Raw genomic sequence first — 21281 nt, forward strand, 5'->3', positions numbered from 1 at the left:
TGTGAGATTAGATAAGTTATACAGAACAGAAACAGGCCCTTCACCCCACCATGTCCGTGCCGACCCCTTTGCTAATCAATATTAATCGCATTGTCTACATTTGGTCCATATCCTTCTATGCTGTTTAAGTAGCTCTCTGAATGTAACTTAAATCAAGTGTTTGCATCAAACTCCACTACCTCTTCTGACAGCGAGTTTCAGTTATCTAACACTAATAGGTAATATCCCTTCCTGGCTTTGTGAAAGAAAAAAAACTATCCTCTCAGCTTACTTTCCTCTCATCTTAACTACGCAACTATTGTTTTGATACCCCTACCCTGGGTAAAGGATTCTGACCACCTATATATGCTTCTTCTAAGTTTGTATACTTCTATCGTGTCACCATCGATCAGTCATGATCACATTGAATGGCGGTGCTGGCTCGAAGGGCTGAATGGCCTACTCCTGCACCTATTGTCTATTCCCCATTAAACCATCAGCTCCCCTTTCACCAGTTTACATACACACATTCATACCTGGTGCTGAAAGATTCCTATGTCAGTTTTAACTGGTGACACATTCCTCCCTTGTTCCAGATTCTGATCTGGTGGGAAGAATTATCCTTAAATAATATCTTTAACATTTCTCTACAAGTCTATGAATCTCTGAAGAGTACAGTCTGGCCAAATGAAATTCAGAACCGGCTACATGCCCCCAGGAGTTGGCGATGTCCTTTCTCAAACCCCATTCCTTTTGACATTTGCAGAGGAGGGAATGGATCAGTAAATTAAAAATAATTGTCTGGCTGACACCAAAAGACTAACCTGGGTCTGCTGGAGTGAGAGGGATACCCTCTGCTGAATAAAATACAGGCTCATTCTGAAAATTAAAACATAGTAAACGTTACTCATTGCTCCTGAAGTACACAAGCGTCACGCTAATTCAGCATTACTTCCTTTAGCAGGTTAACTCAGTGGATCCACGCTCACAGGTTATTTTTGTTCTGGTTGTTCTGATTAATATGCAGAGTAAATATTCAAGCGATTGGATAGGCACGGTGGTGCAGGGCTAAAGCTGCTGTCTTACAGTGCCAGAGACCCGGGATTGATCCCGACTATGGGTGCTGTCTGTACGGAGTTTGTACATTTTTGTTGCGACACCGTGTGTTTTCTCTCCGGGTGCTCCAGTTTCCTCCCACATTCCAAAGACGTACAGGTTTCTAGGTTAATTGTCTTCTGTAAATCATCCCTAGTGTGTCGGATAGAACTAGTGTACGGGTGTTTAAGAAGGAACTGCAGATGCTGGAAAGTCGAAGGTAGACAAAAATGCTGGGGAAACTCAGCGGGTGAGGCAGCATCTATGGAGCGAAGGAAATAGGCAACGTTTCGGGGCGAGACCCTTCTAGTGTACGGGTGATCGCTGGGCGACGCGGACCTGGTGGACCTGTTTCCATGTTGTATCTCTCAACTAAACATTGCACTGGGCTACGAGTATGTAACAGAGTGCGTGAATGCTCTGGCAATGCCCTATTCCGTAAGTGATAACTACCTGCAAACAATGAAACAAGAATCAGGCAGGATGGATTTAAAAGAGAGTAGAAAACAAGGAAACAATCAATGCATCAACCCTCACCACCCCACTTGCCCTGAGAATAGGGCAGGAAGGAAGACTGCCATTTTTATTGCAACTTCAAATCACCCACAAACCACCATAGCAAGAGATATTAAGTAACAGTAACAAGGCAGATATGGCAGTGGCATTTAAGATGCTTTTGGATAGGCACATGGAAGTGCAGGGAATAGAGCGGTATGGATCACGTACAGGCAGATGAGATCTGTTAACTTGGCATCATGTTCGGCACAAACCTTGTGGGCTGAAGGGCCCGTTTTGGTGCTGCACATTTCTATGCAAGGCACTGAGAGAGTAAAACAGGATTGGGCTGAGTTGATGTGGACAGGTACATGGATAGGTACCTGGTTGAGGGAGGTACTATGACAACATTTAAAAGACCTTTGGACTGGTACGATAGGGAAGGCTTAGAGAGATATAGGCCAAATGCAGGTTGGTGGGACCAGTGCAGATGGGGCATCTTGGTCGCCATGGGCAAGTTGGACCGAAGGGCCTGTTTCCGTGCTGTATGTCTCCATGTTGTGGATTCATGCAAAGACAATCCAGCAGAATAGATGAGGGGAAGTGGTGTATTTGGAGTTCCAAAAGACTTCTGCCACACAATATAGAATTTTAAACAAAATTGGAGTGTGGGGTATTGTGTGCAGCAAGATAGTGGCAGGGGTTAAGGAGAGATTAAAGAGAATAATTGGGTCATTTTCAGATAGGGAGGCTGAGATTGAGAGGGAAGAGGCAGCAGCCACCATCAGTTCTAAGGACTTGTCTACATCAATGGAAAGAGCAGATCAAGTATAATATAACCAACATTTCTAAGATGGGTGACAACATGGGTTATGAGGAGGCTGCAGAGAGGGAAGGTTCAAGAGAATAAAGACAGTGAATGAAGACACAGCAGGTGGAACATACTGTGGACAAATAGTCATCATCACTTGGGTCTTAAAAAAATGGAAAAGCAAGATGTTTGTTTTAAATAGAAACATAGAAAATAGGTGCAGGAGGAGGCCATTCGGCCCTTCGAGCCAGCACCACCATTCATAGAAACATAGACATAGAAACATAGAAAATAGGTGCAGGAGTACGCCATTCGGCCCTTCGAGCCTGCACCGCCATTCACTATGATCATGGCTGATCATCCAAATCAATATCCCATACCTGCCGTCTCTCCATACCCCCTGATCCCTTTAGCCACAAGGGCCACATCTAACTCCCTCTTAAATCTAGCCAATGAACTGGCCTCAACTACCTTCTGTGGCAGAGAATTCCACAGATTCACCACTCTCTGTGTAAAAAATGATTTTCTCATCTCGGTCCTTAAAGACTTCCCTCTTATCCTTAAACTGTGACCCCTTGTTCTGGACCATTGTGATCAAGGCTGATCGTCCCAAATCAATAAACCGTGCCTGCCTTTTCCCCATATCCCTTGATTCCACTAGCCCCTAGAGCCCTATCTAACTCTCTCTTAAACTCATCCAGTGATTTAGCCTCCACTGCCCTCTGTGGCAAGGAATTCTAGAAATTCACAACTCTCTGGGTGAAAACATTTTTTCTCACCTCAGTCTTAAATGGCCTCCCTTTTATTCTATGAGTGTGACCCCTGGTTCTGGACTCGCCCAACATTGGGAACATTTTTCCTGCATCTAGCTTGTCCAGTCCTTTTATAATTTTATATGTTTCTATAAGATTCCCCCTCATCCTTCTAAACTCTAGTGAATGCAAGCCTAGTCTTTTCAATCTTTCCTCATATGCCAGTCCCGCCATCCCAGGGATCAATCTCGTGAACGTACGCTGCACTGCCTCAATCACAAGGATATCCTTCCTCAAATTAGGAGACCAAAACTGAACACAATACTCCAGATGTGGCCTTACCAGAGCCCTGCAGAACAACTGCAGAAGAACCTCTTTACTCCTATACTGAAATCCTCTTGTTATGAAGGCCAACATTCCATTAGCTTTCTTCACTGCCTGTTGTACCTGCACGGCAACTTTCAGTGACAGGTGTACAAGGACACCCAGGTCTCGCTGCACCTCCCCCTTACCCAACATTGAGATAATAATCTGCCCCCTTGTTTTTTTACGCCAAAGTGGATAACCTCACATTTATCTATATTATACTGCATCTGCCACGCATCTGCCCACTCACTCAACCTGTCCAGGTCACCCTGCAACCTCCTAACATCCTCTTCACAGTTCACACTGCCTCCCACTGAAAGGGGTTGGCGTTCAGAGACCTGGGATCTTTGTGCATGAATTACCAGAAGCAAATGTACAGGCAATGCAAGCAATAAGGGGTCGTAGAAAGGGCCTGGGTGAGACCACATTGGGAACATTGCCTTTTCGTGTGGTCTCCTTACCCAACAAGGATATACAGTGCCTTCCATAATGTTTGCGACAAAGGCCCATTTATTTATTTGCCTCTGTACTCCACAATTTGAGATTTGTAATAGAAAAAAACACATGTAGTTAGAGTGCACAGTGTCAGATTTTAATAAAGGCAATTTTTATACATTTTGGTTTCACCATGTAGAAATTACAGCAGCGTTTATACATAGGCCCCCATTTCAGGGCACCATAATGCTTGGGTCACAACAATGTCATGTACATGAAAGTAGTCATGTTTAGTATTTTGTTGCATATCCCTTGCATGCAATGACTGCTTGAAGGCTGTGATTCATGGACATCACCAGTTAAACATTGACATAGAAACATAGAAAATAGATGCAGGAGGCCATTCGAATCAGCACTACCATTCTTTGTGATCACGGCTGATCGTTCGCAATCAATAACCAGTGCCTGCCTTCTCCCCATATCCCTTGATTCCACTAGCCCCTAGAGCTCTATCTAACTCTCTTAAATCCATCCAGTGATTTGGCCTCCACTGCCCTCTGTGGCAGGGAATTTTACAAATTCACAACTCTCTGGGTGAAAACGTTTTTTCTGATCTCAGTCTTAAATGGCCTCCCCTTTATTCTAAGACTGGCCCCTGGTTCTGGACTGGCCCAACATTGGGAACATTTTTCCTGCATCCAGCTTGTCCAGTCCTTTTATAATTTTATATGTTTCTATAAGATTCCCCCTCATCCTTCTAAACTCCAGTGAATACAAGCCTAGTCTTTTCAATCTTTCCTCATATGACAGTCCCATCAATCTCGTGAACCTACGCTGCACTGCCTCAATCACAAGGATGTCCTTCCTCAAATTAGGAGACCAAAACTGTACGCAATACTCCAGATGTGGTTTTACCAGAACCCTATACAACTGCAGAAGAACCTCTTTCCTCCTATACTGAAATCCTCTTGTTATGAAGGTCAACATTCCATTAGCTTTCTTCACTGCCTGCTGTACCTGCACGCCAACTTTCAGTGACTGGTGTACAAGGACACCCAGGTCTCACTGTACCTCCCCCTTACCTAACCTAACCCCATTGAGATAATAAACTGTCCCCTTGTTTTGGCCGCCAAAGTGGATAACCTCACATTTATCTATATTATAATGCATCTGCCACGCATCTGCACACTCACTCAACCGGTCCAGGTCACCCTGCAACCTACTAACATCCTCTTCACAGTTCACACTGCCATCCAGCTTTGTGTCATCTGCAAACTTGCTAGTGTTGCTCCTAATTCCCTCTTCCAAATCATTTATATGGTAAACAGCTGCGGCTCCAACACCGAGCCTTGCGGCACTCCACTCGCCACTGCCTGCCATTCTGAAAGGGGCCCGTTCACTCCTACTCTTTGCTTCCTGTCTGCCAACCAATTTTCTATCCACGTCAACACCCAACCCCCAATACCATGTGCTCTAATTTTAGTCACCAGTCTCCCGTGCGGAATCTTATCAAAGGCTTTCTGAAAGTCTAGATACACGACATCCACTGGCTCCCCTTCATCCATTTTACTTGTCACATCCTCAAAAAATTCCAGAAGATTAGTCAAGCATGATTTTCCTTTCATAAATCCATGCTGACTTGGACTAATCCTTTTACTGCTATCCAAATGCCCCATTATTACCTCTTTAATAATTTACTCCAGCATCTTTCCCACCACCGAAGTCAGGCTAACTGGTCTGTAATTCCCCGTTTTCTCCCTGGCTCCTTTCTTGAAAAGTGGGATAACATTAGCTATCCACGAACTGATCCTGAATCTATTGAACATTGGAAAATGATCACCAATGCGTCCACTATTTCTAGAGTCACCTCCCTGAGGACCCTGGAATGGAGACCATCAGGCCCAGGGGATTTATCATCCTTCAGTCCCATTAGCCCACGCAATACTTTTTATCACCTAATGAAAATTTATTTCAGTTCCTCTACCCCCTTAGATCCTCTGTCCTCCAGTACTTCTGGGAGGTTGTTTGTGTCTTCCTTAGTGAAGTACCTGTTCAACTCTTCTGCCATTTCCTTGTTCTCCATAATAATTTCACCCATGTCTGCCTTCAAGGGACCCACATTTGACTTTGCTATTCTTTTTCCCCTTAACAGATCTAAAGAAGCTTTTACTGTCCTTCTTTATATTCCTGGCCAGCTTCCCCTCGTACTTCATCTTTTCAGCCCGTATTGCACAGTTCCTGGGTGTTTTCTCTGGTGATGCTCTGCCAGGCCTGTATTGCAGCCATCTTCAGTTTTCTCTTCAGCATATAAAAGGCATGCTCAATTGGGTTCAGATCGGGTGATTGACTTGGCCACTCAAGAATTTACCATTTTTAAGCTTTGAAAAGCTCCTTTGTTGCTTTAGCAGTATGTTTGGGATCATTGTCTTGCTGTAGAATGAACCGCCGGCCAATGAGTTTTGAGGCATTTGTTTGAACTTGAGCAGATAGGATGTATCTATACACTTCAGAATTCATTATGCTACTACCATCAGCAGCTGTATCATCAATGAAGATAAGTGAGCCAGTACCTTCAGCAGCCATACATGCCCAGGCCATAACACCCCCACCACCGTGTTTCACAGATGAGGTGGTATGCTTTGGATCTTGGGCAGTTCCTCTCTCCTCCATACTTTGCTCTTGCCATCACTCTGCTATAAGTTAATCTTTGTCTCACCTGTCCACAAGACCTTTTTCCAGAACAGTAGTTGCTCTTTTTAAGTGCTTCTTGACGAACTGTAACATGGCCATCTTATTTTTGCAGCTAACTAGTGGTTTGCATCTTGCAGTGTAGCCTCTGTATTTCTGATCATGAAGTCTTCTGTGGACAGTGGTCATTGACAAATCCACACCTGACTCCTGAAGAGTTTTTCTGATGTTGGACAGGTGTTTGGGGATTTTTCTTTATTATAGAGAGAATTCTTCTGTCATCGGCTGTGGAGGTTTTCCTTGGCCTGCCAGTCCCCTTGTGATTAGCAAGCTCACCAGTGCTCTCTTTCTTCTTAATGATGTTCCAAATGGTTGATTTTGGTAAGCCTAAGGTTTGGCTGATGTCTCTAACAGTTTAATTCTTGTTTCTCAGTCTCATAATGGTTTATTTGACTGCCATTGGCACAACTTTGGTCCTCATGTTGATAAACAGCAATAAAAGTTTCCGAAGGTGATGGAAAGACTGGAGGAAAGAATAGGTGCTGAGAGCTCTCTTATACCTGCATTAATGAGTTATTTAAACACACCTGAGCAATTACAAACACCTGTGAAGCCAGTGTGTCCCAATCACTTATAGTGCCCTGAAATGGGGGGGACTATGTATAAACACAGCTGTAATTTCTACATGGTGAAACTAAAGTGTATAAAAATACCGTAATAAAATCTGACAATGTGCCCTTTAACTACAAGTGATTTTTTTCTATTACAAATCTCAAATTGTCTTTGAGATTATGGAGGGCACTGTACTTGCAATGGATGGAATGTCACAAAGGTTCACCAGGTTATTGGAAATAAAATGCTGGAGTAGCTCAGCGGGCAGGCTTCATCGCTGGAGAGAAGGAATGGGTGACCTTTTGGGTTGAGACCCTTCTTAAAGACTGAGAGTCAGCAGAGAGGGAGACTAGAGATATGGAAGGGTAAATGTGAAAACGACAGATCAAAGCAGGCAATGATAAGGAAATGTAGAATGGTTCATTGTTAGCTATGGGGAAGGAGACATCGAGGCAACAGATTGATGAAGAATATGTTCAACGATAAGAGATTAAGCAGACTGGAATTATATTCTCAAATTTACAAGAATGAGAGGCGGTCTAAATGAAACATACAAGATCATTTGGGGCAGACTAAGTTTTTCCCTCAGCTGGGATGTCTAGAACCAGGAGACGCAAGCGACTGCAGATGCCAGAATCTTAATCAGGAAATAAAGTACTGATGGATCTCAGGGGTTCAGACAGCATCTGAGGAGAGAAATGGACAGACAATGTTTAGGTCGGGACCCTTCATCAGACTAAATCAGTCTAAATTTCAATCAGTCTGAAGACGGATCCCTCCAGAGATGATGCCTGACCCGCTGAGTGCCTCCAGCACACTGTTTTTTTTTGTCTAGGGTGAAGGTCTGGTCTCAAATTGGTGGCCATTCAGTACTAAGGGGGAAAGTTTCTTCACAAAGAGGCGAGTAAATCTTTAGAATTTCTTTATCCAGTCTATTTAAGGCAGAAGAGCGACAAATGTTTGGATAGCAAGATAATCAAAGGAGATGGGGTTTGTGCAGAAAGATATCGGTGAGGTCAAGGATCAGTCCCAATCTTACAATGGCAGAAAAGGCAGCAGAGGCTGCTTCTTATAACCAGCGATGCAGTCTTCTCTAATTACAGATTCTGCCTCTGGAGTATTGAACAATACCTTTCAAGGTTCAATACAAACAGTTTGCTTCTATTCCACCAGGGGCGTAATTTTATCTTTTTTTGTTATGTTTGGTGCGTTTTAAAAGTTTGTGTAAATGTTCTCCGGTTTGTTTTATGTGGGGGATGGGGGAAAACGTTTTTCAAATCTCTTACCTTGCCGGAGATGCGATTGTTTTCCGGATCGTATCTCCGGTCGCTCTGCGGCCTAACATCATGGAGCTGGAGGCCTCCTCGGCCTGACTTTGAGCCCCACCGCGGGGCCGTGGACTTAACATCGGAGCCGATCCCTTGCCTGGGATCGACGCTCCAACCGCAGCCTGCGGACTTTAGCATCGAGAGCTCGCAGTCTCGGGAGAGGCCGAGTCGGGAAGCTCCAACGAAGCAGAGGTTCGACCCGGGGTCCGATCGCCGCCTTGGGGAACTGACATCCCCCCGATGCAGGAGCAGACCGCCCCAATGCGGTGGGCCCAAACACTGCCGGCTACGGGAGTCAAGATCGACCTGTCATCGGAAGGCTTGAGGCCCCCGACTGCGGGAGAGCAAAGAAGGGACGATATTGAACTTTTATTCGCCTTCCATCACAGTGAGGAATGTGGAGGAGTCACTGTGGTGGATGTTTATGTTAAAATGTATTCTGTGTGTTCTGTTGCTTTTTATTTGAATGACTGACTTGGCAAATGAAATTCCTCATATGTTGCAAAACATACCTGGCTAATAAAGTATTATTGTATTGTATTATATTATGTCATGTCCACTGTCAGCAAAACAACACATCTATTCTAGTGAAAAGATGATTTTACCCACTTGACTTATTTGTCACTTGGTTGACAATGGTGGACGTGCAACTCTGCAGTGTATGAAATCCTTCCTCCTCTATACGCAAGGCAAGCCCCGTTTGTGGACGTGATATTTGGATGGACAAGGTTTACATTTGTGTCCCTCTGCCCTATCCCCAATTCAGACAGTCCCAAATCAAGGGAACATGGAGCCCACGGAACTAACTGTGTGATCCAAAACCACTTCTGGAAGAAAGAAAGATTTAAGTGACCAAAACGTACTCTCACACATGATGTGTAAAAGAGAAGCCGTGAGCTTCGTCAATGCATTGAAGTTCACCCACTCAAGCCCCACCACAGAACCTTAGCACTGTGTCAACAGCATAAATATTGGGGGCAGTGAGAAGGTAACTCAACCCATCGATGGAATACTTCTTTGGGCCTTTTACAAAGCAACCCAGTTATTTGGTCTGATGAAACTAATATCTCCATAAAGACCATCTGAACTTCCAATGATGACCCACCCATGGTCCTACGCATCTGAGAACATGGATTACTGGCCCCTACTGACAACTTTCAACCATGTAAATACTGAATCGTGCTGAGAACTATATTCTGCACTCTGTATCTTCCCCTTAGGCTGTACCTATTGTAATCGAGTTTGACTTGATTGTATTTATGCATGGTATTTTCTGATCTAATTGGGTTGCATGCAAAACAAAGCTTTCCACTGTACCTCAGTATGTGACAAAAATGAGCCTGAACCTATTGCATGCAAAAGAGGAATTTCACTGTACCTAGGTAATAATAAATTATCATTGAAACACTCTATATCTTCCCTTTTGCTCTATGTATTGCACTTAAAGTCATATAGTCACACAGCGTGGAAACAGGCCCTTCGGCCCCATCTACACTCGTTCCACCTGCCCGCATTCGGCCCATATTACACCAAAACTATCCTATCCATGTACCTATCTAAAGACTTCTTAAGCATTGTGATTGTACCTGCCTCGGCTACCTCCTCTGGCAGCTTGTTCTGTGCACCCACCACCCATTGCTGCACCCCTCAGGTTCCTATTAAATCTTCCCCCCCCCCCCCCCCCCTCACCTTAAACCTGTGTCCTCTAGTTCTCGATTCTTCACTTGAGTTTGGCTTGATTGTACAGCATTATCTGGTCTGGACAGCGTGCAAAACAAAGCTTTTCACTATACCTCGGTACATGCGACAATAATAAACCGAAATATTAGACCTAAAATCTAACTGTGGATGCTTTAGCGTGGATGATGTAGTAGATAGCCCAGTGTAACAAACTAAAGAGTCCCACTCCAGCAATTGGAAAGTGCTGTACAAAGGTCTTTACGATGAGATACCGACAGATCTGGCCCGGGTTCCACGATGGTTATAAAAGACCCACAGCAAAATCTCAAAGGCCAAAGAGAGTTTCCCTCCTTGTCCTGGCCAACAATTATTGCCGTTGCTATTGTTACTGCTTGTTTAATAATAGCAATTATTAAATACATGCTATTATTTAATAACTGCTATTATTAAACAGCAATAACAATAGTAACGGCAATACTATTGCAGTTTAATCATAATGGACAGATACAGGTCCAACCAGTCTGAGACATATAAGTGCATCAAATTATATAATATCTGCATTCAACCTAAATGTAAGTGTGCTTAAGTTTACTTCTGCGACGCACTGTGTAAAATCATGATGGATTCCATAGAAATAGGAGTGTGATTTAACATTCGGCTTCTTTCAGTGGTGAAAGGCACCTAATGCCTTCACCAAGGGCAGTAGATGCATGCGTGCGCCCTTACCATATAATAGTTAGGATCATTTTCAGGTGTAGCTTCATTGTATGTGACTGCTGTGTGAACACGACCCCAATTACTAGACCGCAACTCCACCAGCTTCAGCAACATGTGCTTGACATCTCTGAAAAGAGTGAAGATCAGAAAGTAAATCAGTGCTAAGACTTTAATAATGCTTGGAGATTGAAGGCCTTGCTTCTGCTTTGAATTCATTGTTCTGGTGTCTGTACACACGATAATTAAACGCTCGTTCATAAGAAGTGATAATAGCAGAATTAGGCCGTTCGGCTCATCAAGTCTCCTCCGACATTCAATTATGGCTGATCTACCTCTCCATCTCAACCCCATTCCCCTGTTTTATCCCCATAACCCCTGACACCCGTACTAATCAAGAATCCATCTATCTCTGCATTAAAAATATCAATTGAAGGCCTCCACAGCCTGCTGTGGCAATGAATTCCACAGATTCATCACCCTCTGACTAAAGAAATTCCTCCTCATCTCCTTCGAAAAGGAACATCCTTTAATTCTGAGGCTGTGACCCCTGGTCCTAGACTATCCCACTAGTGGAAACATCCTCTCCATGTCTGCTCTAGCCAAGTCTTTCACTATTTGGTAAATTCTAAACCCAGCGAGTAGAAGCCCAGTGCCGTCAAACACTCTTGACTCTCTTGAAACAAATGCAATTGATTTGACTATAGAAATCTAAAATATTATACCTAGGTGCTCACTCATATTGTACAATGGTCTGCCGATAACTCTTTGGGGCTAATGTCAAAATCCTGTGGTACCCCAAATGTTGATCAAACCCAGAACCTTGGTTCAATGGCCAAGGACACTTACCTACTACAGTCAGAATCTAGAACAACATTCTCAACTCGCTGAATTATCTCGGCCATATCTGATTTTCCTTGCTTGTTCCAGGCATCTTCTAGTATTGACCCAGTAAGCTGAGAACAAAGAAGACATTATTAAAGGGAGGGCAACAATACGGCCAGAGTTTTTGGAGAGAGGTAGAGGGGATAGCAAGACATGACCAGAGGAGAAGGGAGTGCAGGCAGGTGGGAATTGTGTAGAAGGAGGAAGAGGGGCCATGCAAGTGGGGGCTACCTAAAAATGTAAAGATGGAAGGAAAATACTCCAGACTAAAAAGAGAGGCAAGTGAAAGCTGCCATCATACCTTCAGTAATTTTACAGCACAGGTGAGGTTATCATCCACGGGCTTAGAAAACAGTGCGCTCAGTAATTCGCAGAGTCCTATTTGCAAAATCTCAGCTCGTGTCACCGACCCGTTTACACCTTTGATCTACAGATCCACAGAGAGAAAATCCCCGTAATAAATACATTTGTTCTGCTGAATTCAAATGACAACATTTTAGTGCGACTGAACCCAGATGAATGTGGTGTTATGTTCAGACTGTACAAAGTAAACAATTACATCTCAATACATTTTAATTTTAGTTTTAGAGGTACAGCGTGAAAACGGGCACTTCGGCCCACCGAATATGCGCCTACCAGCAATCACCATTTCACTAGCACACGAGGGACAAGTTTACAATTACCAAAACCAATTAACCTACAAACATGCACATCTTTGGAGTATGGGAAGAAACAGGAGCACCCGGAGAAAACCCATGCGGTCACAGGGAGAATGTACAAACTCTGTACAGGCAGCACGGTAGTCAGGATCGAACCCGGGTCTCCGGCGTTGTAAGGCAACAACTCCACAGCTGCGCCACCGTGCCGCACACAGTCATAATCTCACAACTAGGTGTCAGCTGTTCTACATCAGTGAGACCAAGCTGATCTCCCGGTAGTCCAGCTTTTCAACTCCCTTCCAATCCCAAATCCGACCTTTCTGTCGTGGGCCTCCTCCATGGCCAGAGTGAGGCCCACTGTAAATTGGAGGAGCAGCACCTCATATTTCGCTTGGGCAGTTTACACCCCAGCGGTATGAACATTGACTTCTCCAATTTCAGGTAGTCCTTGCTTTCTCCGTCCTTCCCCATCCCTTCCCAGCTCTCCCCCAGCCCTCTATGAATGGTATGACTATGAACTTGAACGACGATCTCTCGTCTCCCTGATTTATTTTTCACAGAGCTTCTTCAAGATAAGCAACAGATTTAACAATTGAACTCTCACCTCCAGGTTGAGATACAGCTCACCCAAAAACAGCACAAATGAGTGGAACTTCTTCCTGGCCTTTTCATCACCATTCGCTGCCTCGTTTCTCTTCGAGTACTCTGTCTCACACCTGTGGAAGGGGGAACAGAGGCACAGCAGGGTGAGAAGCAAGTGCATTTGCAGTCCAGCTACCAAACCAGCAGGCATCATCCTTGGCCCATTAGTTTAGTTTAGAGATACAGCACAGAAACAAGCTCTTCAGCCCACCAAATCCATGCCGGCCAGCGATCCCAGTTCAATAGCACTATCCTACACACCAAGGATAATTTCCAATATGTTTTAACCAAAGCCAATTAACCTACAAACATAGAGCTTTGGAATGTCTCTTCCCCCAACATGAATTGCAAGTCCAACGTCTACCCTTATAGTTAATGCCCTCTAATCCAGGCTTTGTTCCGGTCAACCTCCTTTACACTCGTTCCAAAGCCTCCACATCCTTCCTGTAATGGGGCGACCAGTATTGTACGCAACGTTCCAAATGCGGCCTAACCAAACTCCTCTAAAGCTGCATCTTGACTTCCCGACACCTATCACTCAACCGATGAAGGCAGGCATACTTGGGTCACCACTTTCACGGAGTCATGGACTTGGACCCCAAGATCCAGCGACATCCAGGAGTTATTAATGCAAAAGGTTTGTAGATAAATTAACTGCAATCTGGTGTCGCTTTTTTCTCACTGGTCAAGAACTTGAACTTTTGTCACGGGGCAAGGGCAAGGGCAAAGAGAAGCGAGCCCGACAAAGCAGCAAATGTACACAATAACTTCACGGGGTGAACAGGATCCAGCACCTACCTCTGTAACAGGAGTTGGCGGAAGTTGCTATTTCTGGGGTTAATAGTAAGGTTCTGGGACAGGTAGTTACATAGTCGAGCAGCTGTGTACGTGAAGTTGGGCACCGTGGTTGCCTAAGAGACGGGAAACAAAACAGACTGAAATAGATCATTGTGGAGGTAGAATTGGAAAGTACAGTAACACAACCATAGAACAAAATGCTGGAAACGCCCAGTAGTTCAGCAAGCACCCATTAGAGTGGAACAGTTAACACTTTGGGTCAATTAATTATCTTGGACACAGGCCCTTCGGCCCTACTCATCCACGCCAACCAAGATGCTCCTTCTAAGCTAGTCCCATTTGCCCAGATCCATTTAAACCTTTCCTATCCATGTTCCTGTCCAAATGTCTTCTTGAAAGGCGTTTTTCTACGTGCCTCAACTACTTTTCCCAGCAGCTTATTCCATAAAACCACTGTGTGGAAAAAGTTGCCCCTCGGGTCCTATTAAATCTTTTGCCTCTCACTTTTCATCTGAACTGGATGTTAGCTACAATAAAAGGGAAGGGCTAGGAGTTGTAAAAGTATAAATGGGGTAGTATCTGGTAGATTGGAAGGAAGGCGTCTAAATGACAAACAGAATCACGATGGAGGAAAAAAGATGCAATGAGACAAGGAAGAAACCTTTAAGAGGGCAAATGATGGCAGCAAATCAGACACCAAATCCATCCTAAAAAAAGTGAATAGATTGTTGAACTCAAGGTGCTCCAAAGGTAAAGAGCTGATGTGAAAAGTTTGGTAAATGAGGATGCAAACTGCGTTGGCAGGCTGACGTATCCAGTGGTGCAGGCTGCTGGTGGCCCTGCAACAGCCTGGGGCTCGATTAGATTTGGCGGCATTCGAGCGGCCAAGCGCATGGCACAGACGCAGCATGCAGCGGCATGAAGCAGCAGAGGTCGCTCGAACTCCGACCCAGTGCCGCCACCAGGACAATGGGCCTTTATTGCCAAGTTAAGACTGTAATATTTTTAACAGCTCTGAACTTAAAGGGTACAAGATGGTGCCACGAACGTAGTGACTTCTGTGTACTGCCTCAGTGTAATCTACTATTGTATAAAGTACAGTTGCGCCTAATCATAAGGTTGTTACTGAACTGCATGCAAAAAGATTTCACTGTACCTAGGTGTATGTAACAATAAAGTACCATTGACCCATATCATTAAACCATGTCATAAGTTCTAGGAGCAGAATAAGGCCATTCGGACCATCAAGTCCGCCATTCAAGCATGGCTGATCTAACTTTCCCTCTCAACCCCATTCTCCTGCCTTTGCCCCACAACCCTGACACCCGCACCTATCAAGAATCTGTCTCACACACACACACACACACATGGGTTATTAATTGATTGATTTTTGTATATTATATGTTATCTATGAGTATTGTGTTTACAGGAGGGTAAAGCTGCAACAAGTGAGAATTGTTCCGTTGTCGGTCTGCATTACAATGAAATATCCTTGGCCACAGAGACACTTTCCTACCTGCTGGTAGATGATTTCCACCACCTCTTGAAGTATTTCGTCAGTGTTCACCCAGGTGTTCATCATTTCTGTGAACTGCCCAATCTCCAGCTCAAAGCTCCCGGGGTGAGAGGTCAGGAGACTCAGGAAATCTTGGAGATAATCAGCAAGTGTGAGGTCAGGCGGGATCTCAAAATCCACATAGGCCTCGTCGGCAGTAGCTTTCTGAGGAGACACCAACAGGATCATGTCAGACAAGCATGAAAGCTTTTTAACGCTTGGTTTCTTTATTGAACAAAGAGATGGAGAAAGTAACCAGGCACCTAGGTCCCCTAGTATAAATACAGAATTAGGGGCGGCAGTAGAGCTGCTGCCTCACAGCGTCAGAGACCCAGGTTCGATCCTGACTACGGGTATTGGCGGTACGGAGTTTGTACGTTCTCCCTATGACCGTGTGGGTTTTCTCCTGGTGCTCCGGTTTCCCCCCACACTCCAAAGTAGTACAGGTTTGTAGGTGAATTGGTTTCAGTAAATTGTCCTTAGTGTGTAGGATAGAACTGATCTAAAGTTGATCGTTTAACGTAACTAAATCTTCCCCGTGTCACCATAAACTTATGTCCTCTTAATTTTAAACTATACCCTGGGATGTAGATGGTAGACAACTGTCCCTCAGCCTCTTAAGTCTGAAGAAAGGTCCTGACCCAAAGCATCTCCTAGCCATTCCCCCCCAAAAATGCTGCCTGAGCCGCCAGGTTACTCCAACACTTTACGTCTTTTTTTGCAACCCAGCATCTGTAGTTCCCTCTGTCTCTAAGATTTAATAGCAACCTTTACACACAGAGGGTGGTGGGTATATGGAACAAGCTGCCAGGGGAGACATAGTGAACTGCAGATGCTGGTTTACTCAAAGCTGGTTTTGCCTAAGATTCTGCCAGCATCTGCGATCGTTTGTATTCTTCAATCTTACGCTGTTCCATATTCCAAAGAAGAGGTCAGGAAGGGAGTGGGGTGGAGGAATAAGGGGGCAGACAACTTCGGGTCACAGTTTGGACTAGTGCAGATGGGACATGTTGGCCGGTGGGGGCAAGTTGGGCTGAATAGTCTGTTTCCAAGCAAGCAGAGAAATTCTACAAAATGGTCACCCGATCCACGTTTGGTTTCTCCAAATGCAGCAGAGACGACACCGAGAGCATTGAATGTAGGATGATGAGATGGAGGTAGAGGCAGACACTTACCGACGACACTGCCATAAAGCCAGAGGGGTAGAATTCTGGTGCGCTGGCTGAAAGTTTAGACTGGATGGTGAATGTCTCCATTTTCTGTGATTTAACCATGGAGGTATTTGTGCCATGCGACAGATATTGGTCATGAGATCCCAAGGCCATTTGCCCATGATCTGAAAAATCACAAAAACACATCCCATTATTTTCCACATCCTCCTTGCCTGGGGTGCCCAAGCAAAAACAACAATTGCCCACCAACGCCCCAGATCAACGGAGCTAATCTTTTGGTTTAGTTCAGAGTGACAGCATGGAAGCAGGCCCTTCAGACCACCAAATTCATGCTGACTATCGGTCACCCATTCACACTAATCCTATGTATAGTTTTAGAGAGACAGCATGGAAACAGGCCCTTTGGCTAACCGAGTCCACGCCGACCAGCGATCACCTGTTCACACTAGTTCTCAGTTACCTCACTTTCTCATCCACTCCCTTCACACTCGGGGCAATTTACAGAGGGCCATTTAACCTACAAACTCTCAGGTCGTCTATGGGATGTGGGTGGAAACCCGAGCACCCAGAGGAAGCCCACACGGTCACAGGCAGATGTGCAAACTCCACAGTCAGGATCAAACCTGGGTCTCTGGCGCTGTGGGGCAGCAGCTCTACCCGCTGCACCACTAGGTTGGCCTTTTGATGTTTGTGGACTGATTGGTTGGGCACCATGGAGATGCAGTGGACACTCTGGCGATGTAAGGCAGCAGATCTACCGCAGCACCACCGTGCCACATCTGTGACAGACATTCCACCTCTAGTTGCCATCCCAAATGCGCAAACACAAGAGGAAATGAGAGTCAAATGTCAACATTGCAGTTGGAGCATCTGAAGAAATGTTTATCCTTGCTTTTCTTTCATAGAGACATAGACCAGTACAGCAAGGGAACAGGCCCTTCTCCCCATATTGTGCATAAAATGTTAATCTCCTCTGCCAACACACATACCTCCATTTCCTGCATATCTACATGTCTACCGAAAAGCCTCTTAAAAATCACTATCATATCTGCCTCCGCCTGCGTTCCAGGCACCCACCTTTAAACATCTCCTTTAAACATCCCCACTTTATATCAGCCATCCTTTACAGGACTCCAGATTGAGTGTTTCTTTTTTTTTTTTTTAATAGACCACTGGGATCTCTTCTGGGGTAGGGGTGACCTGTACAAAAGGGACGGGTTACACCTGAACTGGAGAGGGACCGACATCCTGGCAGGCAGCTTTGCTAGGGCTACACGTGTGGGTTTAAATTAAATAGTGGGGGGGAAGGGATTGACAAATTGAAAGTATAAAGGGGAAGTGAGTACAGGAAAATTACAAAAGATTCTCGAATTAATGGGAAGGAAAGCTCGAGAATGGACAACAGAGTAAGGTCAGGGCTAATTGCGAGCGGTGCGAGGGGAAAAGTGAATACGGAGGTCAAAGTGCTATATATGAATGCGCGAAGTTTAAGGAATAAACTGGACGAGCTTGAAGCTCAGTTAGAAACTGGCAAGTATGATGTTGTGGGAACTACTGAGACATGGCTGCAAGAGGGTCAGGGCTGGGAACTGAATATTCAAGGGTATACCTCCTATCAGACAGGCAGGTGGGCAGAGGAGGTGGGGTTGCCCTGTTGGTGAGGAATGAAATTCAGTCCCTTGCAAGGGGTGACATTGAAATAGGAGATGTGGAATCAGTACGGATAGAACTAAGGAATTGTAAGGGTAAAAAGACCCTAATGGGACTAATCTACAGGCCTCCAAACAGTAGCCTGGACATAGGGCGCAATCAAGAGTTAAAATTGGCATGTAGCAAAAGTAATGCTGTGGTTGTTATGGGAGATTTCAACATGCAGGTAGACTGGGAAAATCAGGTTGGTACTGGACCCCAAGAAAGGGACTTTGTAGAGTACCTTCGTGATGGATTCTTAGAACAGCATGTATTGGAGCCTACCAGGGAGAAGGCAATTGTGGATTTAGTGTTATGTAATGAACCGGATTTGATAAAGGACCTCGAGGTTAATGAGCCATTAGGAGGCAGTGTTTAATCTACAATTGGAGAGGGAGAAGGGAAGATCGAAGGTGTCAGTGTTGCAGTTGAATAATGGGGACTATGGGGCCATGAAGAAGAAGCTGGCCAAAGTTGACTGGAAAGATACACTAGCAGGGATGACAGTGGAACAAAAATGGCAGGTATTTATAGGAATAATACAGAGGGTGCAAGATCAGTTCATTCCTAGGTGGAAGAAAGATTCCAAGGGGAGAAAGGGACGACCATGGCTGACAAGGGACGTCAGGGACAGTATAAAAATTAAAGCGAAGAAGTACAACGTAGCAAAGATGAGCGGGAAGCAAGAGGATTGAGTAATGTTTAAAGAACAACAGAAGATAACCAAAAAGACAATACGGAAAGAAAAGATGAGGTACGAAGGTAAGCTAGCCAAGAATATAAAGCAGGATAGTAAAAGCTTCTTTAGGTATGTGAAGAGGAAAAAATTAGTTAAGACCAAAGTTGGATCCTTGAAGACCGAAAAAGGTGAATTTATTATGGGGAACAAGGAAATGGCAGTGGAGTTGAACAGGTTCTTTGGATCTGTCTTCACTAAGGGGGACACAAACAATCTGCCTGTTATGGTAGTAGCCAGAGGATCTGGGGTGACGGAGGAACTGAAGGAAATCCACATTAGGCAGGAAATAGTGTTGGATAGACTGATGGGACTGAAGGCTGATAAATCCCCAGGGCCTGATGGTCTGCATCCCAGGGTACTCTGGAAATCATGGATGCATTGGTGATAATTTTCCAATGTTCTATAGACTCAGGATCAGTTCCTGCGGATTGGAGGGTAGCTAATGTTATCCCACTTTTTAAGAAAGGCGGGACAGAGAAAACAAGGAATTATAGACCAGTTAGCCTGACATGGGGAAGATGCTGGAGTCAATTATAAAAGATGAGATAGCCGAACATTTGGATAGCAGTAACAGGATCGGTCCGAGTCAGCATGGATTTACGAAGGGGAAATCATGCTTGACTAATCTTCTGGAATTTTTTGAAGATGTAACTAGGAAAATGGACAAGGGAGAGCCAGTAGATGTAGTGTACCTGGACTTTCAGAAAGCATTTGATAAGGTCCCACATAGGAGATTAGTGGGCAACATTAGGGCACATGGTATTGGGGGTAGAGTGCTGACATGGATAGAGAAGTGGTTGGCAGACAGGAAACAAAGAGTAGGGATTAACGGGTCCCTTTCAGAATGGCAGGCAGAATGGTACCCCAAGGCTCGGTGCTGGAACTGCAGCTATTTACAATATACATCAATGATGTGGATGAAGGGATTCAAAGTAACATTAGCAAATTTGCAGATGACACAAAGCTGGGTGGCAGTGTGAACTTTGAGGAGGATGCTATGAGAATGCAGGGTGACTTGGACAGGTTGGGGGAGTGGGCAGATGCATGGCAGATGAAGTTTAATGCGGATAGATGTGAGGTTATCCACTTTGGTAGCAAAAACAGGAAGGCAGATTACTATCTAAATGGCGTCAAGTTGGGAAACGGGGAAGTACAACGGGATCTGGGGGTCCTTGTACATCAGTCTATGAAAGTAAGCATGCAGGTACAGCAGGCAGTGAAGAAAGCGAATGGCATGTTGGCCTTTATAACAAGAGGAATCAAATATAGGAGCAAAGAGGTCCTTCTGCAGTTGTACAGAGCCCTAGTGAGACCACACCTGGAGTATTGAGTGCAGTTTGGGTCCCCTAATTTGAGGAAGGACATTTTTACTATTGAGGGAGTGCAGCGCAGGTTTACAAGGTTAATTCCCGGGATGGCGGGACTGTTATATGCTGAGAGAATGGAGCAGCTTGGGCTTGTACACTCTGGAGTTTAGAAGGATGGGAGGAGATCTCATTGAAACATATAAGGTTGTTAAGGGTTTGGACACGCTAAAGGCAGGAAACATGTTCCCGATGTTGGGGGAGTCCAGAACCAGCGGCCACAGTTTAAGAATAAGGAGTAAGCCATTTAGAACGGAGACGAGGAAACACTTTTCCTCACAGAGTGGTGAGTATGTGGAATTCTCTGCCTCAGAGGGCAGTGGAGGCAGGTTCTCTGGATGCTTTCAAGAGAGCTAGATAGGGCTCTTAAAAATAGCGAAGTCAGGGGATATGGGAAGAAGGCAGGAACGGGGTACTGATTGGGGTTGATCAGTCATGATCACATTGAATGGCGGTGCTGGCTCGAAGGGCCGAATGACCTACTCCTGCACCTTTTATCTATTGTCTATTTAAACAGGGACAGTGAATATTAATAAACATTTAAATGTAAATATGGAAGATTATAGCCAGTAGCTAATTTCCATCTTTAGTCCCTTTGGCAGGTTGATGTTAAATAAACATGTTAAACACATCACACCACAATCAATCAATAAGAATAAAAACAACAATAAGAAGAAAAATAACAATAAAGAGTCCAATAAACAAACAGACAAACAATGCTGCTTATGACAGACCAGATAGCGGTGAATAATTTTAAGGTAGATTATGAGTGAAGTATTGATTTTCCAGTAGCCACATTTTTAGATGTTTGGTAAATGAGGTA

The 21281-nt window shown here is 44.6% G+C and overlaps 1 protein-coding gene across 2 annotated transcripts in view; it reads right to left on the bottom strand.

Annotated features, from left to right (window-relative positions):
* The window catches only part of paip1 (poly(A) binding protein interacting protein 1), a 38550-nt gene that overhangs the window by 3733 nt on the left and 13536 nt on the right, over positions 1 to 21281 (bottom strand). Inside the window, exons 2-9 of one of the 2 annotated variants that reach the window (XM_033018488.1) lie at positions 16670 to 16830; positions 15456 to 15659; positions 13940 to 14052; positions 13104 to 13215; positions 12142 to 12267; positions 11805 to 11911; positions 10968 to 11085; positions 804 to 858 (exon numbers count right to left, since the gene is read on the bottom strand). In XM_033018488.1, the coding sequence (XP_032874379.1) occupies positions 804 to 858; positions 10968 to 11085; positions 11805 to 11911; positions 12142 to 12267; positions 13104 to 13215; positions 13940 to 14052; positions 15456 to 15659; positions 16670 to 16830 (996 nt within the window). The remainder of the gene's footprint in view (positions 1 to 803; positions 859 to 10967; positions 11086 to 11804; positions 11912 to 12141; positions 12268 to 13103; positions 13216 to 13939; positions 14053 to 15455; positions 15660 to 16669; positions 16831 to 21281) is intronic. The other variant, XM_033018489.1, reaches the window with a different exon arrangement.

Source organism: Amblyraja radiata, chromosome 3 (assembly GCF_010909765.2).
Source record: "Amblyraja radiata isolate CabotCenter1 chromosome 3, sAmbRad1.1.pri, whole genome shotgun sequence".
In the NCBI taxonomy this organism is placed as follows: Eukaryota; Metazoa; Chordata; class Chondrichthyes; order Rajiformes; family Rajidae; genus Amblyraja; species Amblyraja radiata.